Genomic DNA, 25,427 nt, shown 5'->3' on the forward strand with positions numbered 1-25,427 from the left:
TCTCTGCTTCTATGAGCTTGGCTTTTTCGATTCCATGTATAAGTGAGATTATATGGTATTTGTCTCTCTGTCTGCTTTATTTCACTTAGCATAATGCCCTCAGGGTTCATCCATGCTGTTGCAGTGTCTGATTTTCCTTCCTTGTCTGTGACTGGATAATATTCCATCATGTGTATATACCACATTTTCTTTATCCATTCATCATCAATGCATGGACTGTCAGGTTGTTTCTACGTCTTGGCTGTGGTGAATAATGCTGCAGTGAATATGGGAGTGCAGGCATCTTTCTGACACAGAGATTTCTTTTTTTTCTTTTTCTTTTTTTTTTAAGATTTTATTTACTTATTCACAGAGAGAGAGGCAGAGACATAGGCAGAGGGAGAAGCAGGCTCCCTGTAGGGAGCCCAATGAAGGACTCAGTCCCAGGACTCTGGGCTCACGACCTGAGTCAAAGGCAGATGCTCAACCCCTGAGCCACCCAGGTGCCCCCACATGGTTTTCTTACAAGAAGAGCATTAACCCCATAAACATCACCATCAGATATTTAGGGAGAACCCGTTTCTGGTTAGCTAAGTATGATAATATGTTGAGCAAATACTTACTAATCTCCTATTTATCATGTGCTAGGTCCAGTGCTAAGCCCTGGAGATGCACAGGTGAATAAGATCCAGGTCTTGTGTTCGGGAGCTCATAGTCCAACAGGAAGAGAGGAGATAATCACTCCAGGAAAAGGAGTGATTACAATGCCTTCACATCTGGACAGCACAGGATCACGTGTCCTGGTGTGATCCAGTTGTCATACCCACACTGTCTGGGGGTGCCAGGCGAACCTCGCCATCTCTTTTCCAGAGGAAGCCACAAAGCTTCCTATAGATGCAGAGATGCAGGAAGTGGCTTCCCCAAGGCTACAGGCCCAGTGTAGGATGGGGCTAAGGCTTGAACCCCCTTCCCCAGGACCAGTGGGGGAGGGAGGAGAGAGGCTCTGTCTTGTTTTCTGCCTCCTTTCTCTTCTATGGAAGTTTTCATGATCACTCTTCACTCCCTGTTAGGTATCTACCCTTGCCTGCAGAGCTATAACAGCTGGGACTATTCAGAACTGGATCCAGAGAGATTCCGGAGAGAAAAAATAATTCTTCAGAGAAAATTGTTAAAGAGTAAGGTACCCCTTGTGGATTTGGGCCCCCTTTATACCTGTCACACACCAGCCACCATCCAGTTGGGTCAGGGCAGGGCCTGGCAGGCTAGGGCCTTAGTATTGGCTGGGTTCCCTCTCACATTCCGCCAAACTAGCCACCAACATGACTGAAATGCTTTCGCTTAGGAATTCTAGAGTCAGCACGACATAATAGCTGGGAAACAGAGGTGGAACTTTATGTTAATTATACTGAGGGATGCCAGTGGACTGGGTGTCTACTCTGGGTGAGGTTCCATGCTGGGTCTTTATCCATGTACTTAATCTCACAACAACCAGCTTGAGTACACACTAAATCCATTTCACAGATAAGGAAAGTAGAGTCCAGAGAAGCAAGTTGCCCAAGGCCTACTTTCTTATGGCACACAACAGGTGCATAAAGGGCCCTGTGTGCCAGACACGCATGCCCCGGCAGTGCAGTCTAGTGGAAAATTTAGGTCCCACAGTCACACTGCCATGGATTAGGCACTGCGGTGGCGCAGGGAAAGATACCCAGTCTAGCCCTGAGATGGTCAGTCAGTGGCATGCAAGCTGAGATTTGAAGGATGTGTATTTTAGACAAGTGAAGGGGACAATTACTGTTCCAGATGGAGGGAACAGCATGTGAGAAGACCCAGAGGCATTCCTCATGGCAGCCGTGAGAGGACTCTTAACGGGTAACCAGCCCATGGGTGACGAGGCCAGAATCCAAACTCAGGACTGCAAAGCCAGAGAGACACATGCTGAGTTTGACAGATATTTCCTCCAGCAAGGGCATATCGACCCATTTCATGGGTGCACCCCAGAGTCGCAGCGAAGCCCTATCTTTCATGGGTCAATAGGATCCAGGGTGCAGACAACATCCCACTAATAAAGTCCCTTAACCACACACAGGACTTTTTGGAAGTGGAAGATAGGAGTGAGAAAATTATTTTTGTCTTAAATATAGTGCAAACAGTTCGTGCTGTAGAGAACGAGTCTGACCACAAAGCGGTACTCTGATTAACAATAAAAATAATGCTATTGCACACTGGCTGCATTCTTTGCACCAGCCACTGTTTGGGTTCTTTTGTGTCATCCCTACCTGAACCTCACGAGTGAGCCTGTCACCCTAATCTTACAGCAGGATTTGAGGTGCAGAGAGGTTCCTGCGCCCAGGGCTTCCTGGCACAACTGGGGGCCAGGATTTTGCCCAGACGGCTAATCAGCCTCCTGCTCTTGTCAGCCGGTGGCCTCTGTGGCCAAGGACATGGTTCTGCCCTCTCAGCCTACCTCCCTTAGGGAAACTGAGGTCACTCAGCAGGACTGGGGGGCCTCCTGAGAAGCATACTGTCCCTGGAGGGGCTCTGGCAAGGCCTGTCACATGCTGCCTATAAGGACGAGCGGCATCAGCATCTCTAGAAGGGCTAAAGTGGACTCTGCGGTGACACCCCCCCCCCCCCCCCAGGATCTCTGAATGTTGTCCAGTTTGCGAGACACTGGCCCAGGGCCCAGGGAAGGCAGTGCTCAGAGAAGAGCATGGCTGCACTTACTGAGTGGAAATGATAGCTTCACTACTCCTCCTGAGCCCGGTACTTTCATTGCCGCTTTTCTCAGCATTTACATTTACTGACCCACTTAATATGTTCCCTTTCCCAGCAATCACCATGGACACACAGAAATTTCAAAGTGAAAAAAAAAATGTAACCTGTAAATTCAAATTTAATGACACTCCCTGGGGATGATTGTTACTTTTCTAAGGGATTAGTCCAACATTAGTCATTTCAATGTTTCGAGGTTTTGAGTTTTTTGTTTTTCTTTTGAAGCCAGTACTTGTTTTTTTTTTTCCTTCATGTGGGTTGAGTGCTTGCCCTGTGTACTAGCCTCTGTATACATGATTTACTCTAATTTGTTCAGCAGCCCCACAAAGGTAGGTAGTGTTCAGACCTCCAGCAGGATCAGAGAGGTTAGGTAACTTGCCCAAGGTCACTCAGCAGAGGGAATGACAGGGGCTCTGAATGAGTTTGCCTGAGGTCCATTGTCCTGCTGTGGCTGTTGCCTCCAGGGAGGGGGCTGTGTCAGAACTCCTGGTCTGCAGTGTCAGCTCCCTGAAGGGACTGAAGCACATTTTTCTCTTCTCTAGAAAGAGAGTTCTCTTTGTTCACTTCTAAGAGATGTATCTCCCAGATGTCTATCCAAAACAAGAAAATCCATTGCCTTAAGGTGAGTAGAGGGGCACAAACCTGGACCCCTTGCATCCCCAAAAGCTGCAATAACTTCTAGTTGGTTCCACATCTCTGCACTCCCTGTCCACCATCTCAGGGAGGGATCCGGGTCACTCTAGGTCTGCGTGAGTGAGTAGAGCACTGCAGGGTCACACCACAGAAGTGCAGTGATTGGGGGATGAGAGGAACAGAAGCAGTTTCTAAGTGTAGGCTCAGCTCAAAGTGTTTTCGTATTTTTTCCTATCACTCCTCATCATAAACCTGCACTTGGCTCTCCTCTCTGATGTACGAAAGATGTTTAGGGTTCAAAGCTGGTGGCCAAGAAAGAATTCTTGAGACATCTTTGATGCAAAAAGGACAGGACCCATGGGCAGAAAGAGCTGCACTGGGGTTGTGACGAGTGGCTGGGCCGTTACATACTTCCGTGTGGGGAAGGGCTTAGGGAGAACTTGAGTCTAAGGAATTTTGGAAGCAAGGTTTCCAGGACCTTGAGGGAGCTAGCTATTGTTGGGATAAGGTCATTTCACTGTCTGATAAACCCTTAGTCATGAGACCCTTCAGATGTCTGTCGGTGGGTCATATGCTTGCAGGATGATTGCCAACAGGTATCTTGGGGGGTTTAGAGATAAAGGAAGTTTCCAAAGGAATGTTTATACGTTAAAGTAGATTCACAGGATCGTGGGGGTCAGGCTAGGATTGCCTTTTGCCCTTTGCCAAGTATTAACATCGAGGCAGCTGAGCTCCTAGAAGAAGGTCACTCTGCCTGTTTCAAGGACTTGTCAGTGGGCTGTAGGGAGTAAGGAAACTTGATTTGTCTTCTGCCTTTGTTTCCCACATCATGCTTGACACCACCTTGCCCATCTCTGCCCTGTGATGTTCCCTCCTAGGTAGCTCCAGCACCACCTCTCCCCTCCATTTTGCCCCTCTCCTGTCCCCAAATTCAGTTTGAGCTCCTCCACTGTTGTCGTAGGATCCTGGATACCTGCAATCTTTTCCATTTTAGTATATGTGCTACCAAAGCGAGCACCCTGCAATCTTTTCAAAATGCAGATCTAATTATGTTATACTGTCACCCCCTGGTCCCACCCTAACCACCCTACCAGAAACACCCTCCCCCAGCCCAAATGAAAAATACCTCCCAAACTTCAGAAGGCTTCCTCTTGCCTTGGGGTAGACTGACCTGTGTGGCCCCGCCATGACCTGTCAGCCCTATCCCCACCCTCCTCTGCTCTTGGGGTCCCACTGCAGGGTTATTCTCTCAGTTCCTTGTAGACATCACATCCCCTACCAACACCTGGCCTTTGTACCTACCAACACTCCCTCCCCCACTGCCACCAGCATCATCAGCATCTCCTCCCATTGGTAACATGAAACCTGCCAAATGCTACCTAGCAAGGCATACTTTTTTCCAGAGAGCTGGAAAAAAATGCCTGGGAAAACTATGAATGAGGCCTTTTGCTGCCCCCCCCCCTTTTCTTTAAAGATAAGAGAGAAATAGATAGCAAGAGATTGAGCATGAGTAGCGGGGAGAGGGAGAAGCACACTCCCTGTTGAGCAGGGAGCCCGACATGAGCCTTGATCCCAGGATCATGACCTGAGCCGAAGGCACACACACCTAACAGTCTGAGCCACCCAGGAGCCCCATTGCTGCCCGTTTTTGTAAGTAATACACTTACTGGCACACAGCTGAGGTCACTGGTTGTCTGCTGTCTTCGACGATCTTTGCTCTCCAATGACAGAGTTGAGTACTTGTCATACAGACCTTATGGCCTGCAAAGCTGTAGACATTCACTCTCTGGCTGTTTGCAGGAGTGTGCAGGGGACAAGCACTCATCCTATCCCAGCTGAAGCCTCGGGGCCAGCGGTCTCTACCCTGCTCCACATTCTGTCCCTTGTTCTGCGCGCTCAGAGCCCTCTCCTTCCAAACTATGGAATTATTCAGTCATTGCTCTGATGGCTGTGTCTCCCACTAATCTTTAAGCTGTAGACCCACATCCTTGTTTCTAATACCTTTGTTCTTAATAAGTAGGATAGGAGGTATGAGGCTTGACTCATCATTAGACCAGCCTTTCCCCTTTGCTTGGAGCTGGGTGGGCGGTGTTTCCACCCTGGAACATTCACCAGGTATTTGAAATGAATGGGTGAAGGGTGTGCCTTTCTGTTGTAAAATGGGATAAAGGCCCACTGCCAACTCCCGGGTGTTCTCAGGACAATCGCTTTTCGAAAACAGGATGCAAGGACATTTGGGGATCTGGCAATGGACATCCTTCTAACTGGCAATCCCAGTATTCCTTGGAAAGTCTTCATGTCCCCATAGGGGTTGAAGGTCTCTGGTTAAAGCCTGCTCTCTCTGTTCTGAAGAAAAGATTCACGGCAGCCATACTCTTCAGTTTTAAGGGGCAAAAAACCACTTTATTGATATTATAAAAATCTAACAGAAACAAAAATAAGGGAAATCTGCACATACATGAGGGATATAGTAAGCAGGAAAAGAGAATAAGGCAAAGTTATATCAAATCTGGTACTTACGACATCCAACCTCATTATTGGGGGGAGCCCCCTGGAGACAGCCAGGCTGGAGTCCTGATGGAGAGGTCTGGGCCGAGCATCCTCCCCTCCAGTGAGACTTCAACTGACCCTATTAACTTCAACTGACCCTAATAAGGGCCCTGTTTATAGGGCAAATAAGTATTTGTAGGGCAAATGACTGGGGTCTGAAGTGAAACATTTGTTTGCCTATGGCAGTTTGGAGCAAGCTGCATTTCTATGTTATCATGTCTTTACATCTTCAAGGAGCCTGGGCTAGGTGTGCTTGGCTCCCCTCTGGGATGCTGGGGCAGCCAGCCCAGCCTGGAGGCTGCAAGGCAAATTTTATAGCTCTTGGTGTCCAGACCAGAAGGGCCAGTTCTGACCTAGTAGGTCAACTAATGTCAACTAACCAGGCTCCTGAGGTCATTTACGCAGCACGAGTCTCACAAACAACAATCTTTAGCCTACCTGCACCCATGTGGGACACATCACAGAAACCATCCATACAATACATTCCCCCAATTCAGACTGCAGTTGTGCAGCCTCCATGGCCCTGACACTAATGTCACTACTTTAAGTCCCTGTCATGTGGTTGGCTGCTCCCACCTTCTTGAGATGCTCTTTTCTCTTGGCTTCTATGTTGCCAGACTTTTGTGAGTGCCTTCCTTCCTTCCTGGCTGGCTCCCTGTCCTGTCAGTCGGTCTGACATGGCCCCTTCCCCTCTACCTATGTATTCTCCCCATGTGGGTCTCATCTGGTCCTCTAGATTGATTGATTGATTGATTTAAAGATTTTATTTATTTATTCATGAGAGACACAGAGAGAGGCAGAGATATAGGCAGAGGGAGAAGCAGGCTCCATGCAGGGAGCCCGATGTGGGACTTGATCCCCGGACTCCAGGATCACGCCCTGGGCCAAAGGCAGGTGCTAAACAGCTGAGCCACCCAGGAATCCCTGGTCCTCTAGCTTTAAATGTCACCCATATGACAGTAACACTCAAATCTGCCTCCCCACCCTGGTGTACCCAGTCACCCCCTGGGCCTCACCAGGGAGGATCTCAATGTGCAAGGCGGGAGGAGGTTGCCAGGAGGTTGCTAGCATCCAGCATCAATTGTCTCCCGGAAAGGGGCAGCAGCCTCTTCCTGGGCTCCTCTCTTTCACCCTTGCCCCAGCCTGGTCTCCACACAGTGACCAGAGTGACCTTTTCAAAGACTTACACTAGATGAGATTGTTCTCCACTTAAAACCTCCAGTGGCGGGCAGCCCAGGTGGCTCAGTGGTTTGGCGCCGCCTTCAGCCCAGGAAGTGATTCTGGAGACCCGGGATTGAGTTCCGTGTCAGGCTCCGTGCATGGAGCCTGCTTCTCCCACTGTCTGTGTCTCTGCCTCTTTCTCTCTCTCTCACCCTCTGTCTCTCATGAATAAATAAATAAAATCTTTTAAAAATATACAGATAAAAATAACAAGGTTTAAAAAAAAAAACCTTCAGTGGCTTCTCCAGTGCACTGGAATCAAATCCAAACTCCTTAGCCTGATTTGGAGTACCCTGCAGAATCTGACCATCACCTCCCTCTCCAGCCTCTTCACATCCTTTCACTCCCTTGGTGCCGACATCAGCCCGCCAGACTTCCTTCTGCCTCTTGGACACTGCAGGCCTGTGTCCAGTGGGCCCTTGTTCTGTGACCTTTGCCTCAGCGTGCTTTCCTCAGAATTCCAAGGGAATGGCTGGCTCTTCCTTGTCCTTCAGAGTCTAATTTCACTGACATTGCCCTAACAACAGCGATCCTGACCTCCTAGCTACTCTCATCACATGGCTGATTTAGTGCCCTGTATAGGGCTGCTCACAGACTGGTGCTCTTGCTGGGGGATTTATGTATTGTTTATGTCTAGGCTCTATTAGAATGTAAACTCCATGAGGACAGGGCCCCTTTACTCACTGTTCTATCTCCAGTTCCTAGAACTGACCCTAGCACAAAGAAGGCACTCAACGAATACTTCTTGACTTTATGAATGGGGTCATCTGTGTGAAATCTTTTTTTTTAATATTTAATTTATTTATTTGACAGAGAGAGAGCACAAGCAGGGGGAGCAGCAGGCAGAGGGAGAGGGAGAAGCAGACTCCCCCCTGAGCAAGGAGCCTGATGCGGAGCTTGATCCCAGGACCTTGGGATCATGATCCACACTGAAGGCAGATGCTTGGCCAACTGAGCCACCCAGGCTCCCTGTGTAAAGTCTTGGTCCTGTGCTTAGTTTATAATGGTGCTTTCTCTATAAGTGTCCTCCCCGAAGATGTGTAGACAAAGCAGGTACTGCAGAGGGATTGCTGTCACTCAGAGACCAAAGTCAAAATATTATTTAATGTTTTTGCACTGCCTGTCACAACTGTGTAAAACAAAATGTATTTCCTTTGTACTGAAATACATAAAATCTGACAATTATTTCAGAAACCCAACTAAAAATCCAGTTTTCTGCCCCAGAAATAGAAATAATCAAAAGCTTTCCAGCCTTGAAAGCAGCTGAAGTTTTACTGGGTGAACCAGGATGAACTAGTGGAATTCCAGGGTGAGAACAGAGCTTCTTACTTGTTTATAGCAGACCCGCTTTCCCATCTGCTCACAGAAATAGCTGTGTTCAAAATGTTTTTCAATGGCAACAATCTTTCTAAGAGTCCACAGTTGAGTTGCTTTAAGTCTGACCTGTGATTTGCCCTTCCCTTGCTTAGATTTGGGGTTGGCCCAGTGGGAATGAAAAAGCCTCTAACTGCGTAGGGTTTTCACTCTGAGGCTTGGCTATAAATAAGGGCTCCTACCTTTTAAAGGAGGGGTCATTCATTCATTTAACAAATATTAGAGAAGATCATCAAGGAAGGTCTTTATAAAGAGGCATCATCAGAATGCTTACCTGCAAACAATGGAATCTCCTCAGGAAGAAATGTATTAAAGGAAAACAGTTGTGCACCGCTCCCCTGGGAGGGCCAGTGGGTTAGTTTCAGAGGCCATGCTACCAAGAATGATGCCCAAACCGTCCCACTCCTGAAGGGTACGCTGCTATGCCCTGACCAGTGTTCCTGGATGCTCAAAGCTCCGCTCTGCTTCCTGTCAGCAGTCTTCCCCAAACTGGAGTCTGCATGGTGCCACTTCGTCATGTTGGTCATTTATACTTTGAAGTGTCAGGCAGGTGTAGGAGGGATCCCAGAGCATCTAAAGGACAGACCATAGGTGAAATGTCTGCATGCCAGCCACAAAAGAAGTTGAGGGGAGTACCTTAAGTCTTTCACCTTGGGGCATGGGTCTTGTGTATGTGGAGAAGGAAGGGTACACATGTGACAGATAACACTGCCAGGAAGAGCCATTTGAGCTGAGAACCAAAGGATGAGAACTCGGCCATTAAAAGAGTGAATGGAGGGGCACCTGGGTGGCTCAGTGGTTGGGCATCTGCCTTTAGCTCAGGTCATGATCCTGGGGTCCCGCATTGGGCTCCCTGCAGGGAGCCTGCTTCTCCCTCTTCCTGTGTCCCTGCCTCTCTCTCTGTGTTTCTCATGAATAAATAAATAAAATCTTAAAAAAAAAAAAAAAGTGAATGGAAGAACCTTCCAGAAAAAGGGAACAGTATGTGCAAAAGCCCTGAGGCAGAAAAAAAAGAGCTTGAGATAGTCAAGGAACAGAGAGAAGGCCAATGATACTGTCACCAGCACAAGTAGGAAAGAGGTGTAGGGGTCAAGGCTGGGGAAGTAGCAGGGGTCAGGTCCTATCCAGTTTGGAGGGTCATAGTAAGGAATATGGATATAATTTAAGTGCTACGGGAATCCATGAAATAGGGAAATGACACCATCTAATTTATATTTTTATAAGATCACGTTGTCTTCTGAATAAGAGGAATGTAACAGTAGGGGACACAAGACCAGTAAGGAGGCTTTTGTAGTTGTCTCAGGAAGAGACAGTGACAGCAGGTGGTAAAAAGCGAAGACCTGAAATGTGTTTTGTAGCCAGGTCTTTCAACATGGGCTAACCCATTTGCTTTGGGAATGGGGAGGTGGCATAGGGAAGGAAAGGAAGGAGCCAAGGATGCTTCCCCTGTGAGTGGCTTAAGCATCTGAATGGTCCCGTTCACCAAGAGGGAGAGTGGAGCCATTTGGGGTAGGGGCAAGCTACCGAGTTGAACTTGTTTACCTTTAAGATGACTGTGAGAAGCGTGGATGCAGATGATACCTAAGTGGTTCAATCTGCAAGACCAGGCTTTGGAGGAGAGGTCTGAGTTAAAGGAAGAATAAGTCTTACCGAAGTTGCCTGTATCTGTGACAAAATATGGGAGCTAGGAGTGAAGGACCACCATGGAGCCATAGGTAAAGGCAGGAAAACACACAAGCTTGGTTCCAGAAGATCGAAAATTCCCTCTATGTGATGCCACCTCTCAGTTGTACAGCTTTCGACAAAACTGAGCCTCTATGTTCTTATCTGCAAAATGGACGTCACAACTGACATTCGTTCTTGCAGATTCAGTCCAGGGATAGGAAATGCCTCAGAGATTGCTCAGTCGAATCCTACCAGAATGTCTACTCATTTTACCAGAGTTTTCCCAAGTTCCAGAGCATGGGTACAGTAAGGGTATTAACAGTCATGACCCCGACTCCTCCAGCTCATGTCCATACCTGCTAATACCAGATCTGCGAAGTCCACTGCCCTCCAGACACTTCTGGGCAGCCCCAGATTGAATCTCACATTGGCCCAAAACAGACTCCCTGGGGGCATGTGGGTGGCTCAGCCAGGTAAGCATCTGCCTTCGGCTCGGGTTCTGATCTCGGGGTCCTGGGATCAAGCCCCATGTCAGGCTCCCTGTTCAACAGGGAGCCTGCCCCCGCTCCCTCTGCCCCTTCCCCTCCTACTTGTGCACTCTCTATCAATAAATAAATAAAATCTTTAAACAACAACAACAACAAAAAAAATAGGCTCCCTGGCTGCCCTGTCCCATCACAGCTGAGGCCTCAGCACGTGGAATGTGAACAGCAGGGTGACCACATGGGGCAGAAGGGGGTTCCATCTCCTCTGGGCCTTGGTGAGGAGGGATCTCAGAGCCGTTTTAGTTCACCCCCCACCTGCATAACAGATGCCTTGCCTCACACCTCGCACGGTTACTGGTCAAAGCCCAAGAGAATAAATGGGGAAGTGTTCTCTCCAGGCCTTACAACACCATTCAAGGCACGTAATTATTATCTTTATTTGACAAAGGGAGCAAGAGACTCGAAGTAGTGAACACCTGCCCCCAGGCCACGCAGCTGACTTCAGCAGACAGCTTACTGAGCTCCTTCTGTATTGCCATGCTGCCTCTCCAACAAATAGACATAATCCCAGGATTTAAATCTATTTAAGTGCATTTGTTCTCTGCTGGACTCCTGATCTCTCTGAGGCCTGTTAACAAGGAGCGTGAAGCTTCATCGAGCCAGCAGCGTTTTCTCTCTAACACATCCCAGCACCCATTTTAACACTATAAAAATCAGTAGCTGTTGGACAGCCGGCTGCATGGTACACAGGAAGCCCTTGCAGCGCTCTCCCCATTCAAATATCGTATTTATATACAAGCAAAGTGGTTGTTGAGGCTGGTGGACTGCTTGTCTGCTGCTTGGTGGGCCATCTGTTTAACGTTGCCAAACTCCTCCTCATCCTTAAAGACAGAGCAAAAGTGTCTTCTCTCCTTGGAAGCCCTCCAGATCTCCCCCAGATGGAATCGAGCGTTCCCCACTCTGGCTTCCGATGAGACTCTGCTCCTACCACTAGTGGCAGACTGTTAGTTGTTCCCCAATACCTGAGATCCTCTTGGACCCTAGGAACAGGACTCCTATCTTAGGAAAGTTGTAACCATGAGCTGGAAGAAATCAGAGCCCCTTGGGACTTATACAGCAGAAACACCGAACGAGCCCCGGATCGCCCACCTTCAGGCTGTTTTGTGGCAGAAATTTCTACCTAGTTTGAACCATTGTCATTTTGAGTCTCTGACACTCACCTAACCCCAACTTACATTACCTCTCTAAGGACTATGTGATACTTTCTACCCCTTAATGTAACTGTCTATTTACCGTTTTCTCCTCTGCTAGCCTGGGAGCCCCTCTGGGCAGGGACTAGGTTCCAGGGTGTGCCCAGTGGCAGACATAGTAGCAGTTGCTCAGTAAAATGTCCCCTGATGGAGGTGCCAGGATTGATTGTGTGAACGATGGCAGCAATGCTCACAGAGCATTTCCCATGAGCCACTCATGTGCTTTGCTTACACGAACTCACTTAAATCCTCCTAAGAACCTAGGGGGAAACCAAGACAACCAAGAGGTTCAAGGACTTGTCCAAGATTACCAGCTGTTTTGGGGGACAGGCCTGGGACTGGCACCCCAGCCTGCTCCATCCCCAGCACCTGCATTTTCTGTATCAGCCACCTCTTGGCCTTGCTCCTGGGTTGGAGGGCTGAGTGCTCAGGCCATACTGAACAGGCTCCCTTCACATGTTCTGTCACCAAGAACAATGAGAAATGTGTAGGAAATGTCATTCACACTATATTCCTCTCACAACCATTTTACTAAATCTATTTTTTTTTTTTTTCCTCCTCCCCTGGAGTCTCCTGGTATAAGTTCAACCACTGAGAAAGACTCTTTGGCCAAGAAGAGTTTACCAGATAGCTCACAAATGCAGAATGCCACCAAAGGTACATTAACTACCTAAAAGGGAAATGTAGGCATTTGGGTTATGATCTCCCAAGCCCCAGTTTCTTGGGTTTATTCAAACATAACTTGCCACCCTCGTTTACCCTTGTAGGGCTAGCCTGGGCCTTGGCACCAAGTAATATCTTAAGAAAGGACAGAATTAAATTTTCAGTTCAACAAGCCCTGATGAGGTTCTACCTTATGATAATGAGTTCAGCATGGTGCTAATATCTGTGGGGAAGATAGGTTGTTAGCCATGGAAGAAAAAACCCTAAGACATGATTGCTCCCCACCCCTCCATTAGAAACCAGCATTTATTGAGGTAGGAACTGATTTGTGTCCAGGTGTTAATTTATGAAGGAGACTGAGTGACTACACAGGCCAGTGCCTTCGAAATAAAAGTTTGGTACTCACAGCTCTAGAAACAGAGGCCCAGCACGCCACACACAGCCACAGGAGGAAGCATCAGGGTCCATCAGGAGGCAGAACACAGCAAGGGGAAGGCATAGGCCACAGTCTTTCCTGGGATTTCTTTACAAAAGATTAGGCATGAAAGTGTAAACAGGTTAAGATTAGTTAGAGTGATTCTGGTGGCCTTTGGGGCATAGGGCCTATCCCTAGTTGTCTGGCACTTGGCCCTGGGGTGACTTAGTGCAGGGAATAAACTGCCTTAGTGTGCAAGAGTTAGAGAAGTCAGTGGTTCAGAGCACTCTGGGTTACGGAGGAGACGTGAACAACTCTGGCCATTAATTTTGCCTTAGATGCCAAATAAACAAATAGAGAACCTAAGAAAACATAGAACAGAAACACTTAAGTATCATTCTAGACACTTTTATGCATGTTATCATTATTCCAAAAAATTAAACAATCCTTTGTCTTGGTGAAGAAATGAAGGCTCAGAGTATATGAATTATGGTTCAATCAATCTGTTATTAAAACAAAACTTGAGAACCACCATTGAGAGATATACCCTGATTCTAAACAGGGGTAAATATTTTTAGGAGACTTTGCAAGTCCTCAAAATGTAAGCATACAGTTGACTCTTGAACAATACAGGGCTTAGGGACACAGATCATACCTCTCACCTCAAAAATCCATGTATAACTTTTGACTCCCCCCAAAACTTAACTACTAATGGCCTACTGTTGACTGGAAGCCTTACAGCCACACAAACAGTTGATTAAACAAGTTTTGTATGTTAGATGTATTCTATGCTGTGTTCTTACAATAATGTCACCTAGAAAAAAGAAATTACTGGGATGCCTGGGTGGCTCAGTGGATGAGCATCTGCCTTTGGCTCAGGGTGTGATCCTGGGGTCTGGGATCAAGTCCTACATTGGGCTTTCTGCATGGAGCCTGCGTGTCTCTCAGGAATAAATAAATAAAATCTTTTAAAAAATAAAAAAGAAATTACTATTAAGAAAATCATAAGGAGGGGCATCTGGGAGGCTCAGTAAGTTAAGCAACCCACTCTCAATCTAAGCTCAGGTCTTGATCTCAGGGTCGTGAGTTCAAGCCCCATATCCATATCCAGCGTGGAGACTACTTAAGAAAAAAAAAAAACAAACCCAAAGGCCAATTATATATTCAATTCATGAAGACACATGAGTCAAAGAGGAAGTATTCAAAGGGACTTAGAAAATATTTTGAACCGAATGAAAATGAGACCTTTTCTCCTAACAGCATTTAAGGCTATAGATTTCCCTCTGCACACTGAGGTGTTTCACAAATGTTTGGATATGGTCTCTTAATTTTTATTCAGTTCAGATTGTGTTTCCATTTGTAGCTGTTATGAAGAATGTTGCTATGGGCATCCATGTATAAGATTTTGTGTGCTATATGTTTTTATTTCTCTTGAGTATATGTAAACCAACAATTTGGGTTGTTGGTACAATTGCCAGTTGCACCAGGGTACAATTGCCAGGTCATTATGGTGACTTTTCTTTTTTTTTTTTTTTAGATTTGATTGATTGATTGATTGATTGATTTAGAAATATAAGCAGAAGGAGAAGCAGGCTCCCTGCAGGGAGTCCCATGTGGGACTCCATCCCAGGACCCCAGGATCACAACCTGAGCCAAAGGCAGACAGACGCTCAACCACTGAGCCACCCAGGTGTCCTCATTATAGTGACATTTTGAGGAACTGCTAAACTGCACTCTAAAGTGATCATCTGGGCAGCCCGGGTGGCTCAGCGGTTTAGCGCCACCTTCAGCCCAGGGTGTGATCCTGGAGACCCGGGATCAAGTCCTGTGTCAGGCTCCCTGCATGGAGCCTGCTTCTCCCTCTGCCTGTGTCTCTGCCTCTCTCTCTCTCTCTCTGTCTCTCATGAATAAATAATAGTTTTTTTTTTTTTAATTTTTATTTATTTATGATAGTCACAGAGAGAGAGAGAGGCAGAGACACAGGCGGAGGGAGAAGCAGGCTCCATGCACCGGGAGCCTGATGTGGGATTCGATCCCGGGTCTCCAGGATCGCGCCCTGGGCCAAAGGCAGGCGCCAAACCGCTGCGCCACCCAGGGATCCCATGAATAAATAATAAATAAATAAAGTGATCATCATATACAGTTTGAATAATTAAGAGGAGAAAAATAGTCTTATATTTAATATATATAACCACATATGTTTACTATTTATATTATATATTTATTATGTATATTATATACCGTATGTAACCAAAAATTTATAATTTCTATTTTTTCCCATCTTTCTTTTTTTAAGATTTTTATTTTTAAGTAATCCCTATACCCAACATGGGGCTCAAACTTACAACCTTGAGATCAGGAGTCACAGGCTCTACCAACTGAGCCAGCCAGGCACCCATATTGTTTTTCCATTATTCTTGAAGTTCCAAGCTTCCTTTTGGTACCATTTTCTTTCTACTTGAAACAAAAACAAAAACAAATCAAAACAAAAATTCTTCCTTTAGTATCTCATTTACAATAGGTTTGCTGGCAGTGAATATCCTTCATTTTCTTTCATCTGAGAATGTCTTTATTTCACCTTCATTCTGGAAGGGTATTTTTCCTGGATATTCTGGGTTGGCAGTTCTTTTCTTTCAGTCCTATAAAATGTTCTACAGCCATCTGGCCTCAATGGTCCCATGAGAAAATCCAGGCATTTACATAGTACTTCCCCTTTTGTGTAATGCATTTTTCTCTCTCTGCCCTCAAGATATTTTTCTTTGTCTTGATCTTTCAGCTGGTTGATTAGAATGTGCTTCGGCATGGGTTTCTTTGGATTCAACTTGTTTGGGGTTTGTAGAGCTTCTTGAACCTGTGAGTTTATGTGTTTTGACAAATTTGGGAAGTCTTCAGAGATTATTTCTTTGAATAATTTTTTTTGTACTTCACTCCTTTTTTTTTTAATAAAGATTTTATTTATTTATTCATGAGAGACACAGAAAGAGAGGCAGAGACACAGGCAGAGGGAGGAGAAGTAGGTTCCATGCAAGGAGCCCGATGTGGGACTTGATCACGGGAATCTGGGATCAGGCCCTGAGCCCAAGGCAGATGCTCAACCGCTGAGCCACCCAAGTGTCCCTCTTTCTCCTTTCTTTATGGGACTTTGATGACACGGATGTTGGACCTGTTGGTATTTAGAACAGGTCCTTGAGGCCCTGTTCATTTTTTCCAATGAACATTTTCAATGTCTCCACATTGTTCAGATTGTGTGGTATAATAAAAATATAGATTTGGTCTTTGTCCCCAGTTCCTAACACAGAGTTCCTAAAACCCTTAGAGTTTCCCAAGTGATGGGAGTGTCTTTTGTTATTCATAATGAACATCTTTCAACCACACCTGAGGATGTGCTAATAGAATGACTCAGGTTGGGGCTCCAGATGGCTGCAGGATGGACTCTCATTACCAGGAAGACCAAACATGAGTAGAGGATGGGAACTTTCAGCCTCACCCTCTCCAATCTCCAGGGAAGAGAGAAGGACTGGAGATTAAGTTATAAAAGCTGTGTGGTTTGGTGAGCTTCCAGGTTGCTGGGCACGTTATGTGTTGTGAATGTGGTATGCCTGAAGAGGGCGTGGACCTTCCTCCCCCGTGCCTTGCCCTGTTTATCTCTTCCATCTTTCTGAGCTGCATCTTTTATAATAAATCTGTAGTAGTAAATAAGGTACTTTGCTGACTTCTGTGAGTCATCCTAGTGAATTATCAAACCTGATAGTTGGTCATTGGAACCTCCAAATTTGTTAAAAGCTAGATAAAAATATGCGTAACTGGGCACCCCATTTGAGACTGGTACCTGAAGTGGAGATAGTTTTGTCAGACTGAGTTCTTGTGGAATCTGACACTAACTGCAGGTTGATCTGGAACTCAATTGAATTGCCAAATACTCAGTTTACATCAGAGAATTGGTGTAGAAGAACCACACATGTGGTATCAGAAAATACCACACAAACTGGATAACTTCTATTGATCTATCTTCAAGTTCATTGTCTCTTTTCCTCTGTCACCTCAGTTCTGCTATTGATCCCATCTAGTGAATTTTTTTCTCTTCTTTTCTTTCTTTCTTTTCTCTTCTTTCTTTCTTTCTTTCTTTCTTTCTTTCTTTCTTTCTTTCTTTCTTTCTTTCTTTCTTCTTTCTTTCTTTCTTTCTTTCTTTCTTTCTTTCTTTCTTTCTTTCTTTCTTTCAGATTTTACTTATTTGACAGAGAGAGAGAGAGAGCACAAGCAAGGGAGCAGCAGAGGGAGAGGGAGAAATAGACTCCCTACTGAGCAAGGAGCCCAGCGCAGGGCTCAATCCCAGGACCCTGGGATCATGACCTGACCTAAATGCAGATGCTTAACTAACTGAGCCACTCCAGTGCCCCAGGGGGAATTTGTTTTCAACTGCATTTTTCAGTTGTAAAATCTCTATTTGGTTCCCTGTCATAGCTTCTTTTTCCCTACTGAGACTCACTGTTTTTTTCATTGGTTTCAAAGTGTTCGCCCTTACTTTGTACAGGATTGTTATAATGAATGATTTACAGTCTGTATTTGATTGTTTCAACAGCTGAGTCATTTTAAGGCAGGTGATACTGATTGTCTTTTTCCCTTGAGAATTCAAACTTTCCTCATTCTTTGTATGTTGAATAATTTTGGATTGTATTCTGGGCACTTTAAATATAAGATTTGAGGCTGGTTTAGATGTATTGAGAAGGTTGGAGCGTTTTGTTCTGTTTTTAGCATGAAATTCACCAGATTAGGTTCAGGTCACAAATTCTGCCTTCTGCTTTCAATGCTAGTTCAGTTTTCAAAACTTTTGCAATGCCATTTGGATCCATCCTACACCTGTGCCATCCAGGAACCACATGTGAGACCTGAGCAGTGATCTACCTTGCAGTTCAGTTCTGAAAGCCTTTGGTGTGCTGTTTAGGGTCAGATGCACATATGTATGTGCAGCTCAAGTGAACATGACTTCCACACACAATTTGATGGGATTCTTTCCTTGACCTCTCTTCTTACCCATGCTCGCCTCCAAAGGTACCTCCTGTCTGGTCTTCTGCTGGAAAGTTGAAACTTCATTCTCTCCTCTCTTCTGCATACTTCCTGAGACTGGGTCTGCCTCCATAGCCAACTGGGAGGAAAACAGAGAGAGGGCAAAAGTGACAGACATTCCCTCCACACTCTGTATCACACGAGTCCTCCCTCAGAGTTTTAGATGCCTATCCAGCTGCCATTTCTGCTGCTGTCACTACCATATAGGGTTGCAGCTTCAGGAAGATGGTTTGCTGAGATGTATGGGTGAATACAAGAGAATACTTGCTGTATTAAGCGGGTATTAAGCATCTGCATTTGGCTCAGGTCATGATCCCAGGGTCCTGGGACTGAGCTCTAAGCTGGGCTCCCTGCTCAGTAGGGAGTCTGCTTCTCCCTCTTCCTCTGCTGCTCCCCTTGCTTGTGCGCTCTCTTTCTCTCTCTCTGTCAAATAAGTAAAATCTTAGGGAAAAAAAGATAAGAAAAAAATTCACTAGATGGGATCAAGAGAATACACTCTTGCTGTCCCTTAAGACTTCTTACTTCTTAGATCACAAATAGAGGGCTTCTGTTAGATCTCTTTCTGTCTTCACCCGGTTCTCAGTTCTGGGATTCATGTTGCCTTTGAGCCAGGACATTCAAGAGGTAAAAATAAATCCAGGAAACTCATTGCCATATGGTTCTTTTTTTTTTTTTTTTTTATGACAGTCACACAGAGAGAGAGAGAGGCAGAGACACAGGCAGAGGGAGAAGCAGGCTCCATGCACTGGGAGCCCGATGTGGGATTCGATCCCGGGTCTCCAGGATCGCGCCCTGGGCCAAAGGCAGGCGCCAAACCGCTGCGCCACCCAGGAATCCCTGCCATATGGTTCTTATTTTGAGTTCTGGTTTCCTTTTCTTTTCTTTTTTTTAAAAATTTATTTATGATAGTCACAGAGAGGGAGAGAGAGAGAGGCAGAGACATAGGCAGAGGGAGAAGCAGGCTCCATGCACCGGGAGCCTGATGTGGGACTCGATCCCGGGTCCCCAGGATCACACCCTGGGCCAAAGGCAGGCGCTAAACCACTGCGCCACCCAGGGATCCCCTGGTTTCCTTTTCTAAGTCACTTGCTATCATCTACTTTTCAGAGTCCTCAGGTAGCCACCCCATGCATTATGTCCAGGACTTTTAGTTGCGTTTAAAGGGAGTTGGGGTAGGATGTGCTTACTCTACCCTAACCAGAACTAAAATCCTGATAGAGTTCTTTTGGTTCTTTTTTTTTTTTACTCTATATTATTCTAATTTTTTTGGAAATTATATATTCTGCCTATATTCTTTATTGCAGATTTTTCTTTATTGCATTGAATTTTATTTTCTTTTTTAAAAATATTTTTACTTATTTATTCATGATAGACATAGAGAAAGAGAGAGGCAGAAACACAGGCAGAGGGAGAGAAGAGGCTCCATGCAGGAAGCCCGATGCGGAACTCGATACCAGGACTCCAGGATCATGCCCTGGGCCAAAGGCAGGCACCAAACCGCTGAGCCACCCAGGGATCCCCTGCATTGAATTTTAAACAGGAACAATCCTCCTCCTCATCCCCAAGGAACATTTAGCAATGTCTAGAGACATTTTTGGCTATAAATGTCTCAGGGAGAGGTTGCCACTAACATCTAGTGGGTAGAGGTCAGGGATACTGCCAAATACCCTACAACACACAAGACATCCCCCACAGCAAAGAATCATCCAGCCAAAATGTCCACAGTATCAAGATTACGAAACCTTGCTTTATTATATGCATTTGAATTTCTTTCATTCATATTTAATTTAATCTAAAGTTAATTAATAACTTAACCTACCTTTCCTGAACAAATCGAGAGCTTGGACTAATTTAACTCCAATCTCTTATCTCCATATTTAAATGCTATTTTTTCTAGTGTTTTTAGCTCTTATTTTAAAACCTTATGAATTACATATTATACTTATTATTGTAGATAATTTTTGTTTGGTCTTAAACTATCATGTTATTTGCTTACTTCTTAATGCTCAGACTATCTTTGATCATTTTTCCTGGAAAAAAATATTAGGTAGATAAATAGATGTTGAGAGAGAAAGAATAAGAAAGAGAATCTTAGCAGTTCCTTTATCACGAGTGTCTTCCCTTAGTTTTTGTCTTTAAATATTTTATTTATTTATTTATTTATTTATTTATTTATTTATTTATTTATGAGAGAGAGAGAGAGAGAGAGAGAAGAGAGCACAGGCAGGGGGACTGGCAGAGGGAGAGGGAAAAGCAGGCTTCCTGCTGAGCAGGGAGCCCAAGCAGGGCTCAGTCCCAGGATCCTGGGATCCTGACCTGAGCCAAAGGCAGATGCTTAACTAACTGAATCACCCAGGTGCCCCAAGTTTTTGTTTTTCTATGAATGTCTTTGTTTCACCTTTGTTCTTAAAGATAGTTTGTTGGGTACATAAGTCTACCTCAATGCTTTGATTATATCATTCCATTGTCTTCTGCCTTCTGTTGTTACTGTTGAGAACTCTACAGTCATTCTCATTGTTATCCTTTTATAGATGATCTGTTGTTTCTCTTGGCCCATCTTTAAGGTAGTTAACCTTCTCCCACAGAAAAGCTATAATTTTGTGCAAGAACTGGATCTTTTATTCTCAGCATCGTTTCTGATTCTGCATAGTTTATTTGTTTATTTTTAAGTAATTTCTACACCCAATGCAGGGCTTATTCACAACCCCGAGATCAAGAGTCACATGCTCTACTGACTAAGCCAGCTAGATGTACCTCTGCTTAGCATTTTTGAAGGCATCAAGCCTCTCTTTTCTTATTCTGTGGTATAGTGTAACTTGCAGAGAATTCTATGCGTGGCATTGAGTTGGTGTTACACTTATTATTGCAGGTCTTTTTTTTCTCACTAAACTGAGTTCCTTGAAGATAATCTACCTCCAGCACTGAGCATAGGCTTAACACATAGTAGACACTCAGTAGATGTTTGCTGGATGGGTAGAAGGGACAAATGTGTGGCTGCAGGTAAATGTATGAATTTACCTGAGCTTCTTCCTCTAGCATCGTCCAATGATCTGAATACACCCAGCCATTTTCACATTAATAGGAAGCTGAGATCTACAGTACATGTTTCCTCATCACAGCCGACAAGCTGCAATGATCCTTTTTTTGTTAACATTGCATTGCAGAGTATCACGGTCAGACTCTGGTCTTCAGGAAAGCTGCAAAACAAGTCAAGAGGATATCACAAGCAAGAGAATATGAGAATATGCTTCCCAAGCAGGTGAGCACATGATTGGAAATTTCATAGTAGAGATGATTTAAGAGGGGCTAGGAGATCTGGTAAGAAAAGCCAGCATGGTGAAGCTGTCAGGGTAGAAACTGGGGTATTTCCGATTACAGACTCGGCTGATAACTCAGGAAATTTCCTAAGGGTAATTCCCGGCTAAAGTAGGCATCAGTTGAGTGGGCATTTTATCTGGATTTCTCCAGGGCTTTAAGTTATCTGCTTGAAATTCAGGAACCTTGATGTAATGGAAAGAGAGCACTGAGCCTCAGATTCCTACTCTAAAATAGGGATGATAATTCCTAGATCATGGTGTTCTTATGAGGTTTACCTGAGATAGTGATGATAATTAACATGTAATGAACACTTACTATATGTCAGACATTAAACTAAACCTGTACCTGCAGTATATTTTATTTTACAGTCATAGTCCTCTGCTCTTCGGTTTAATAGTGAGGGAAGTGGTGCTCAGAGCATTGTCCAAATTCACAAAGTAAGTAAGTGATAAAGCTAAGACTTGGGTGCAGATCTGATTCTGAGCCTGAGCTTTCAATCTCTGAGCTTTGCCACTAACAAAGTCCTCAGAACTTGAAAGGCCCTGGATTGGTATGTGTTCTGTCCTCTTTTCCCCTCCCTTAACTCTTCCCCAGAAACCTCTGAGGATGGTAGTTTACATCAATGGCACCTTCAGAGTTCTTGAACCTTCTTCATTTCTCCATGTTTTACTGCTGCCTATTTCCCCTCATTATTTAGGAGTGAAATTTTGAGAAATAACAGGACATGATGGAAAAGACAGACAAATCTCAGTCCTATATCTCATCAACTGTGTTACTTAAGCAGGTTGTTTAAAAAATTTTTTTTTCTTTTAAAGATTTTATTTATTCATGAGAGACACAGGAGCAAGAGAGGCAGAGACACAGGTAGAGGGAGAAGCAGGCTCCATGCAGAGAGCCTGACACGGGACTCGATCCTGTGACCCCTGAGATCACACCCTGAGTCAAAGGCAGATGCTCAACCGCTGAGCCACCCAGGCATCCCTGTTTAAAATTTTCTCATCTTATTCTATAAAATGGAATAAATAGGGACACCTGGATGGCTCAGTCAGTTAAGTGTCTGCCTTTGGCTCAGGTAATGATCTCAGGATCCTGGGATCGAGCCCTGAGTTGGGCTCCCTGCTCAGTAGTAGTTTGCTTCTCTCCCACCCCCGACTGTTGCCCTCTCTTTCTCTCTCTCAAATAAATAAATAAATAAATAAATAAATAAATAAATAAATAAATAAATAAAATTTTATTTTAAAAGTATAAAATAAGGAAAATATAAAATCCAGTTGTGGTTATGGCCTTTCCTGCTGACAGGGCTAGTGATAGGTGATGAGCAGTTGTGTCCTACTCTGTGACCCATCTTGGCGAGGAGAGGAAGCCGAGCAGTTAGAGTGGATGGTGGCAGATTTTAACAGGAATGAAATGCAGCTGAGAGCCAATGGCCTGGCAGAGACAAGCAGAAGGGAATTGCCAGAGGAAAGTTGGCTCAGCAAGCTATTTATGGGGGCCCACTGGCCACTCCTGACTGAGGAGCTAACATGTGATTCCACCCCTTGAAGAGGTACAGCATTGATGTAATCAGTTGCCCATTCTATTTTTTTTAATACCATAGTTTTTATTGAGAAGATAATCTGTGCCCATGGTAAAATCAAACAATATTAAAGGATATGTAATAAAAAGTAAATTTCTCTTCCATGCCAGGCCCTATGCCCTGTACCAACAGGCCAACACTGTTTTCCCATACATCCTTCTAGAAATGTCTGATGGACATCAAGGAATATAAACCTTTTAAATGTTAATGTATAAATATACAAACTGCAATAGAATATACACTAATTTGCACTTTGTTTTTTCAACCTAACACATAATAGCTAATGTTTATTGAGTGTTTACTGTATACCAAACATCCTTCTAAACACATTATATACATTGAGTCATTTATTTATTATTATTTTTTAAAACATTTTATTTATTTATTCACAAGAGATGCAGAGAGAGAGGCAGAGACACAGGAAGAGGGAGAAGCAGGCTCCCTGTGGGGAACCCGATGTGGGATTCTATCCTAGGACCCCGGGATCATGACCTGAGCCAAAGGCAAACGCTCAACCACTGAGCCACCCAGGTGCCCCTACACTGACTCATTCAATCTTCTTTTATTATCCTCATTTTATAGATAAGGAAACTAAGGCTTAGGAATATTATCTTGCTTAAAGCCAAATAACTAGTAGGTGGCAGAGCCAAGATTTTTAAAAGACACAATTTGCATACCATAAAATTCTTAATTTTAATGTACAATTTAGTCATTTTTCATTTTTTCACAAGGCTTTGCAATCATCACCACTATCTAATTCCAGAACATTTGTATTGCCCCCAAAAAGAAACTGCATACTCATTAGCAGTCACTCCACGGTCCCCTCCCCCCAAGCCTCTGCAAGCCACCAATCTACTTCTCTGTCTGTATGGATTTGCCTATTCTGGACATTTCATATAAATAGAATCATACAATATATGGCCTTCTATAACTGATTTCTTTCACTTAGCATAATGTTTTCAAGGTTTATCCATGTAGTGGCATCTGTTGGTATTTCATTTCTTTTTATGGCTGAATAACATTCTATATATGAATAGATCACATTTTGTTTATCCATTCACCAGTTGATGGACATTTGGGTTGTTTCCATCTTTTGGCTATTATGAATAATGCTGTTTCCATGAGCATTCATGTACAAGTTTGTGTGGGCACATATGTTTTCTGTCCTCTTAGATATATAGCCAGGAGTGGCATTATTGGGTCCTATGGTAACTCTGTGTCACACTTTTTGAGGAAATGCCAAATTTTCCCACAGCAACTGCACCATTTTACATTCTCACCAACATGTGAGGGTTTCAATTTCTCCATACCCTTGCCAATACTTCTTTTCTTTTCCATTCTCTCATGATAGTTATCCTCGTTGGCATCCAGAAGTACTTCATTGTGATTTTGACTTCTATTTCTCTAATGACTAGTGATATTGAGTATCTTTACATGTGTTCATTGGCCATTGTGTACTTCTTTGGAGAAATGTTTATTCAAATCTGTTGCCCATTTTTAGACTGAGTTGTTTTTATTTTTGTTGTTGAGTTGTCATTATAGAGCCAGGATTTTTGACTTGAGCAGTTTGAGTCCAGGTCCTATGCTCTAAATTAGACTCTATACTGACATCAGTATATCTTATGTAATGTTCCATATGAGAGCACCTGGAGAGCCATCACACTCTGTTCTCATGTTTACTTACGCCTGTGTTTCATAGTTCGTTAACCATTTTCCCATCAGTAGGCATGTAAGTGCTTCCAGTCTTTGCTATTACAAATACTGCTGCCTTGGGCAGCCCGGGTGCTCAGCAGTTAGCGCCGCCTTTGGCCCAGGGTGTGATCCTGGAGACCTGTGATCGAGTCCCGTGTTGGGCTCCCTGTATGGAGCCTGCTTCTCCCTTTGCCTGTATCTCTGCCTCCCTCTGTGTGTGTGTGTGTCTCTCGTGAATAAATAAATAAATAAATAAAATCTTTAAAAAAACAAATACTGCTGCCTTGAACATCTTAGTGTTTATGTGGTTCTGGGCTCAAGTGCATATGTAGAAACACTCTTGGAAGTGGAATTACTAAATCATAGTACATCTTAAATTGCTCTCCAATGAAGTTGTGCCAATTTATATTCCCACCAGCAACCTACGAGAGACCTTCCATGTACCTTTGCCAATGTCGTGCATCATCAAATTGTTTGTTGCTGTTCTCATGAGGGGGAAATGGTACTTTTTAATTGTTTCGGTATTAATGCTTTAATTATGAGTGAAGTTGCCTAATTTTATTTTTTTATTTTTATTTTTAAGATTTTATTTATTTATGAGAGACAGAACGAGAGAGAGAGGCACAGACACAGGCAGAGGGAGAAGCAGGCTCTATGCAGGGAGCCTGACGTGGGACTCAATCCTGGGTCTCCAGGATCAGGCCCTGGGCTGAAGGCGGCGCTAAACCGCTGAGCCACCGGGCTGCCCCCTAATTTTGTTTAAAGATTTT

At 44.4% G+C, this 25,427-nt stretch overlaps 1 protein-coding gene across 1 annotated transcript in view; it reads left to right on the plus strand.

The window, feature by feature from the left end:
- FAM227A (family with sequence similarity 227 member A) overlaps positions 1-25,427 on the plus strand; it is an 83,853-nt gene that overhangs the window by 26,455 nt on the left and 31,971 nt on the right. The window contains exons 10-13 of the mRNA XM_041757495.1: positions 1,050-1,154; positions 3,294-3,373; positions 12,499-12,586; positions 21,236-21,330. Of these exons, the coding sequence (XP_041613429.1) occupies positions 1,050-1,154; positions 3,294-3,373; positions 12,499-12,586; positions 21,236-21,330 (368 nt within the window). The remainder of the gene's footprint in view (positions 1-1,049; positions 1,155-3,293; positions 3,374-12,498; positions 12,587-21,235; positions 21,331-25,427) is intronic.

This window comes from Vulpes lagopus, chromosome 5, assembly GCF_018345385.1.
Source record: "Vulpes lagopus strain Blue_001 chromosome 5, ASM1834538v1, whole genome shotgun sequence".
Classification (NCBI taxonomy): Eukaryota; Metazoa; Chordata; class Mammalia; order Carnivora; family Canidae; genus Vulpes; species Vulpes lagopus.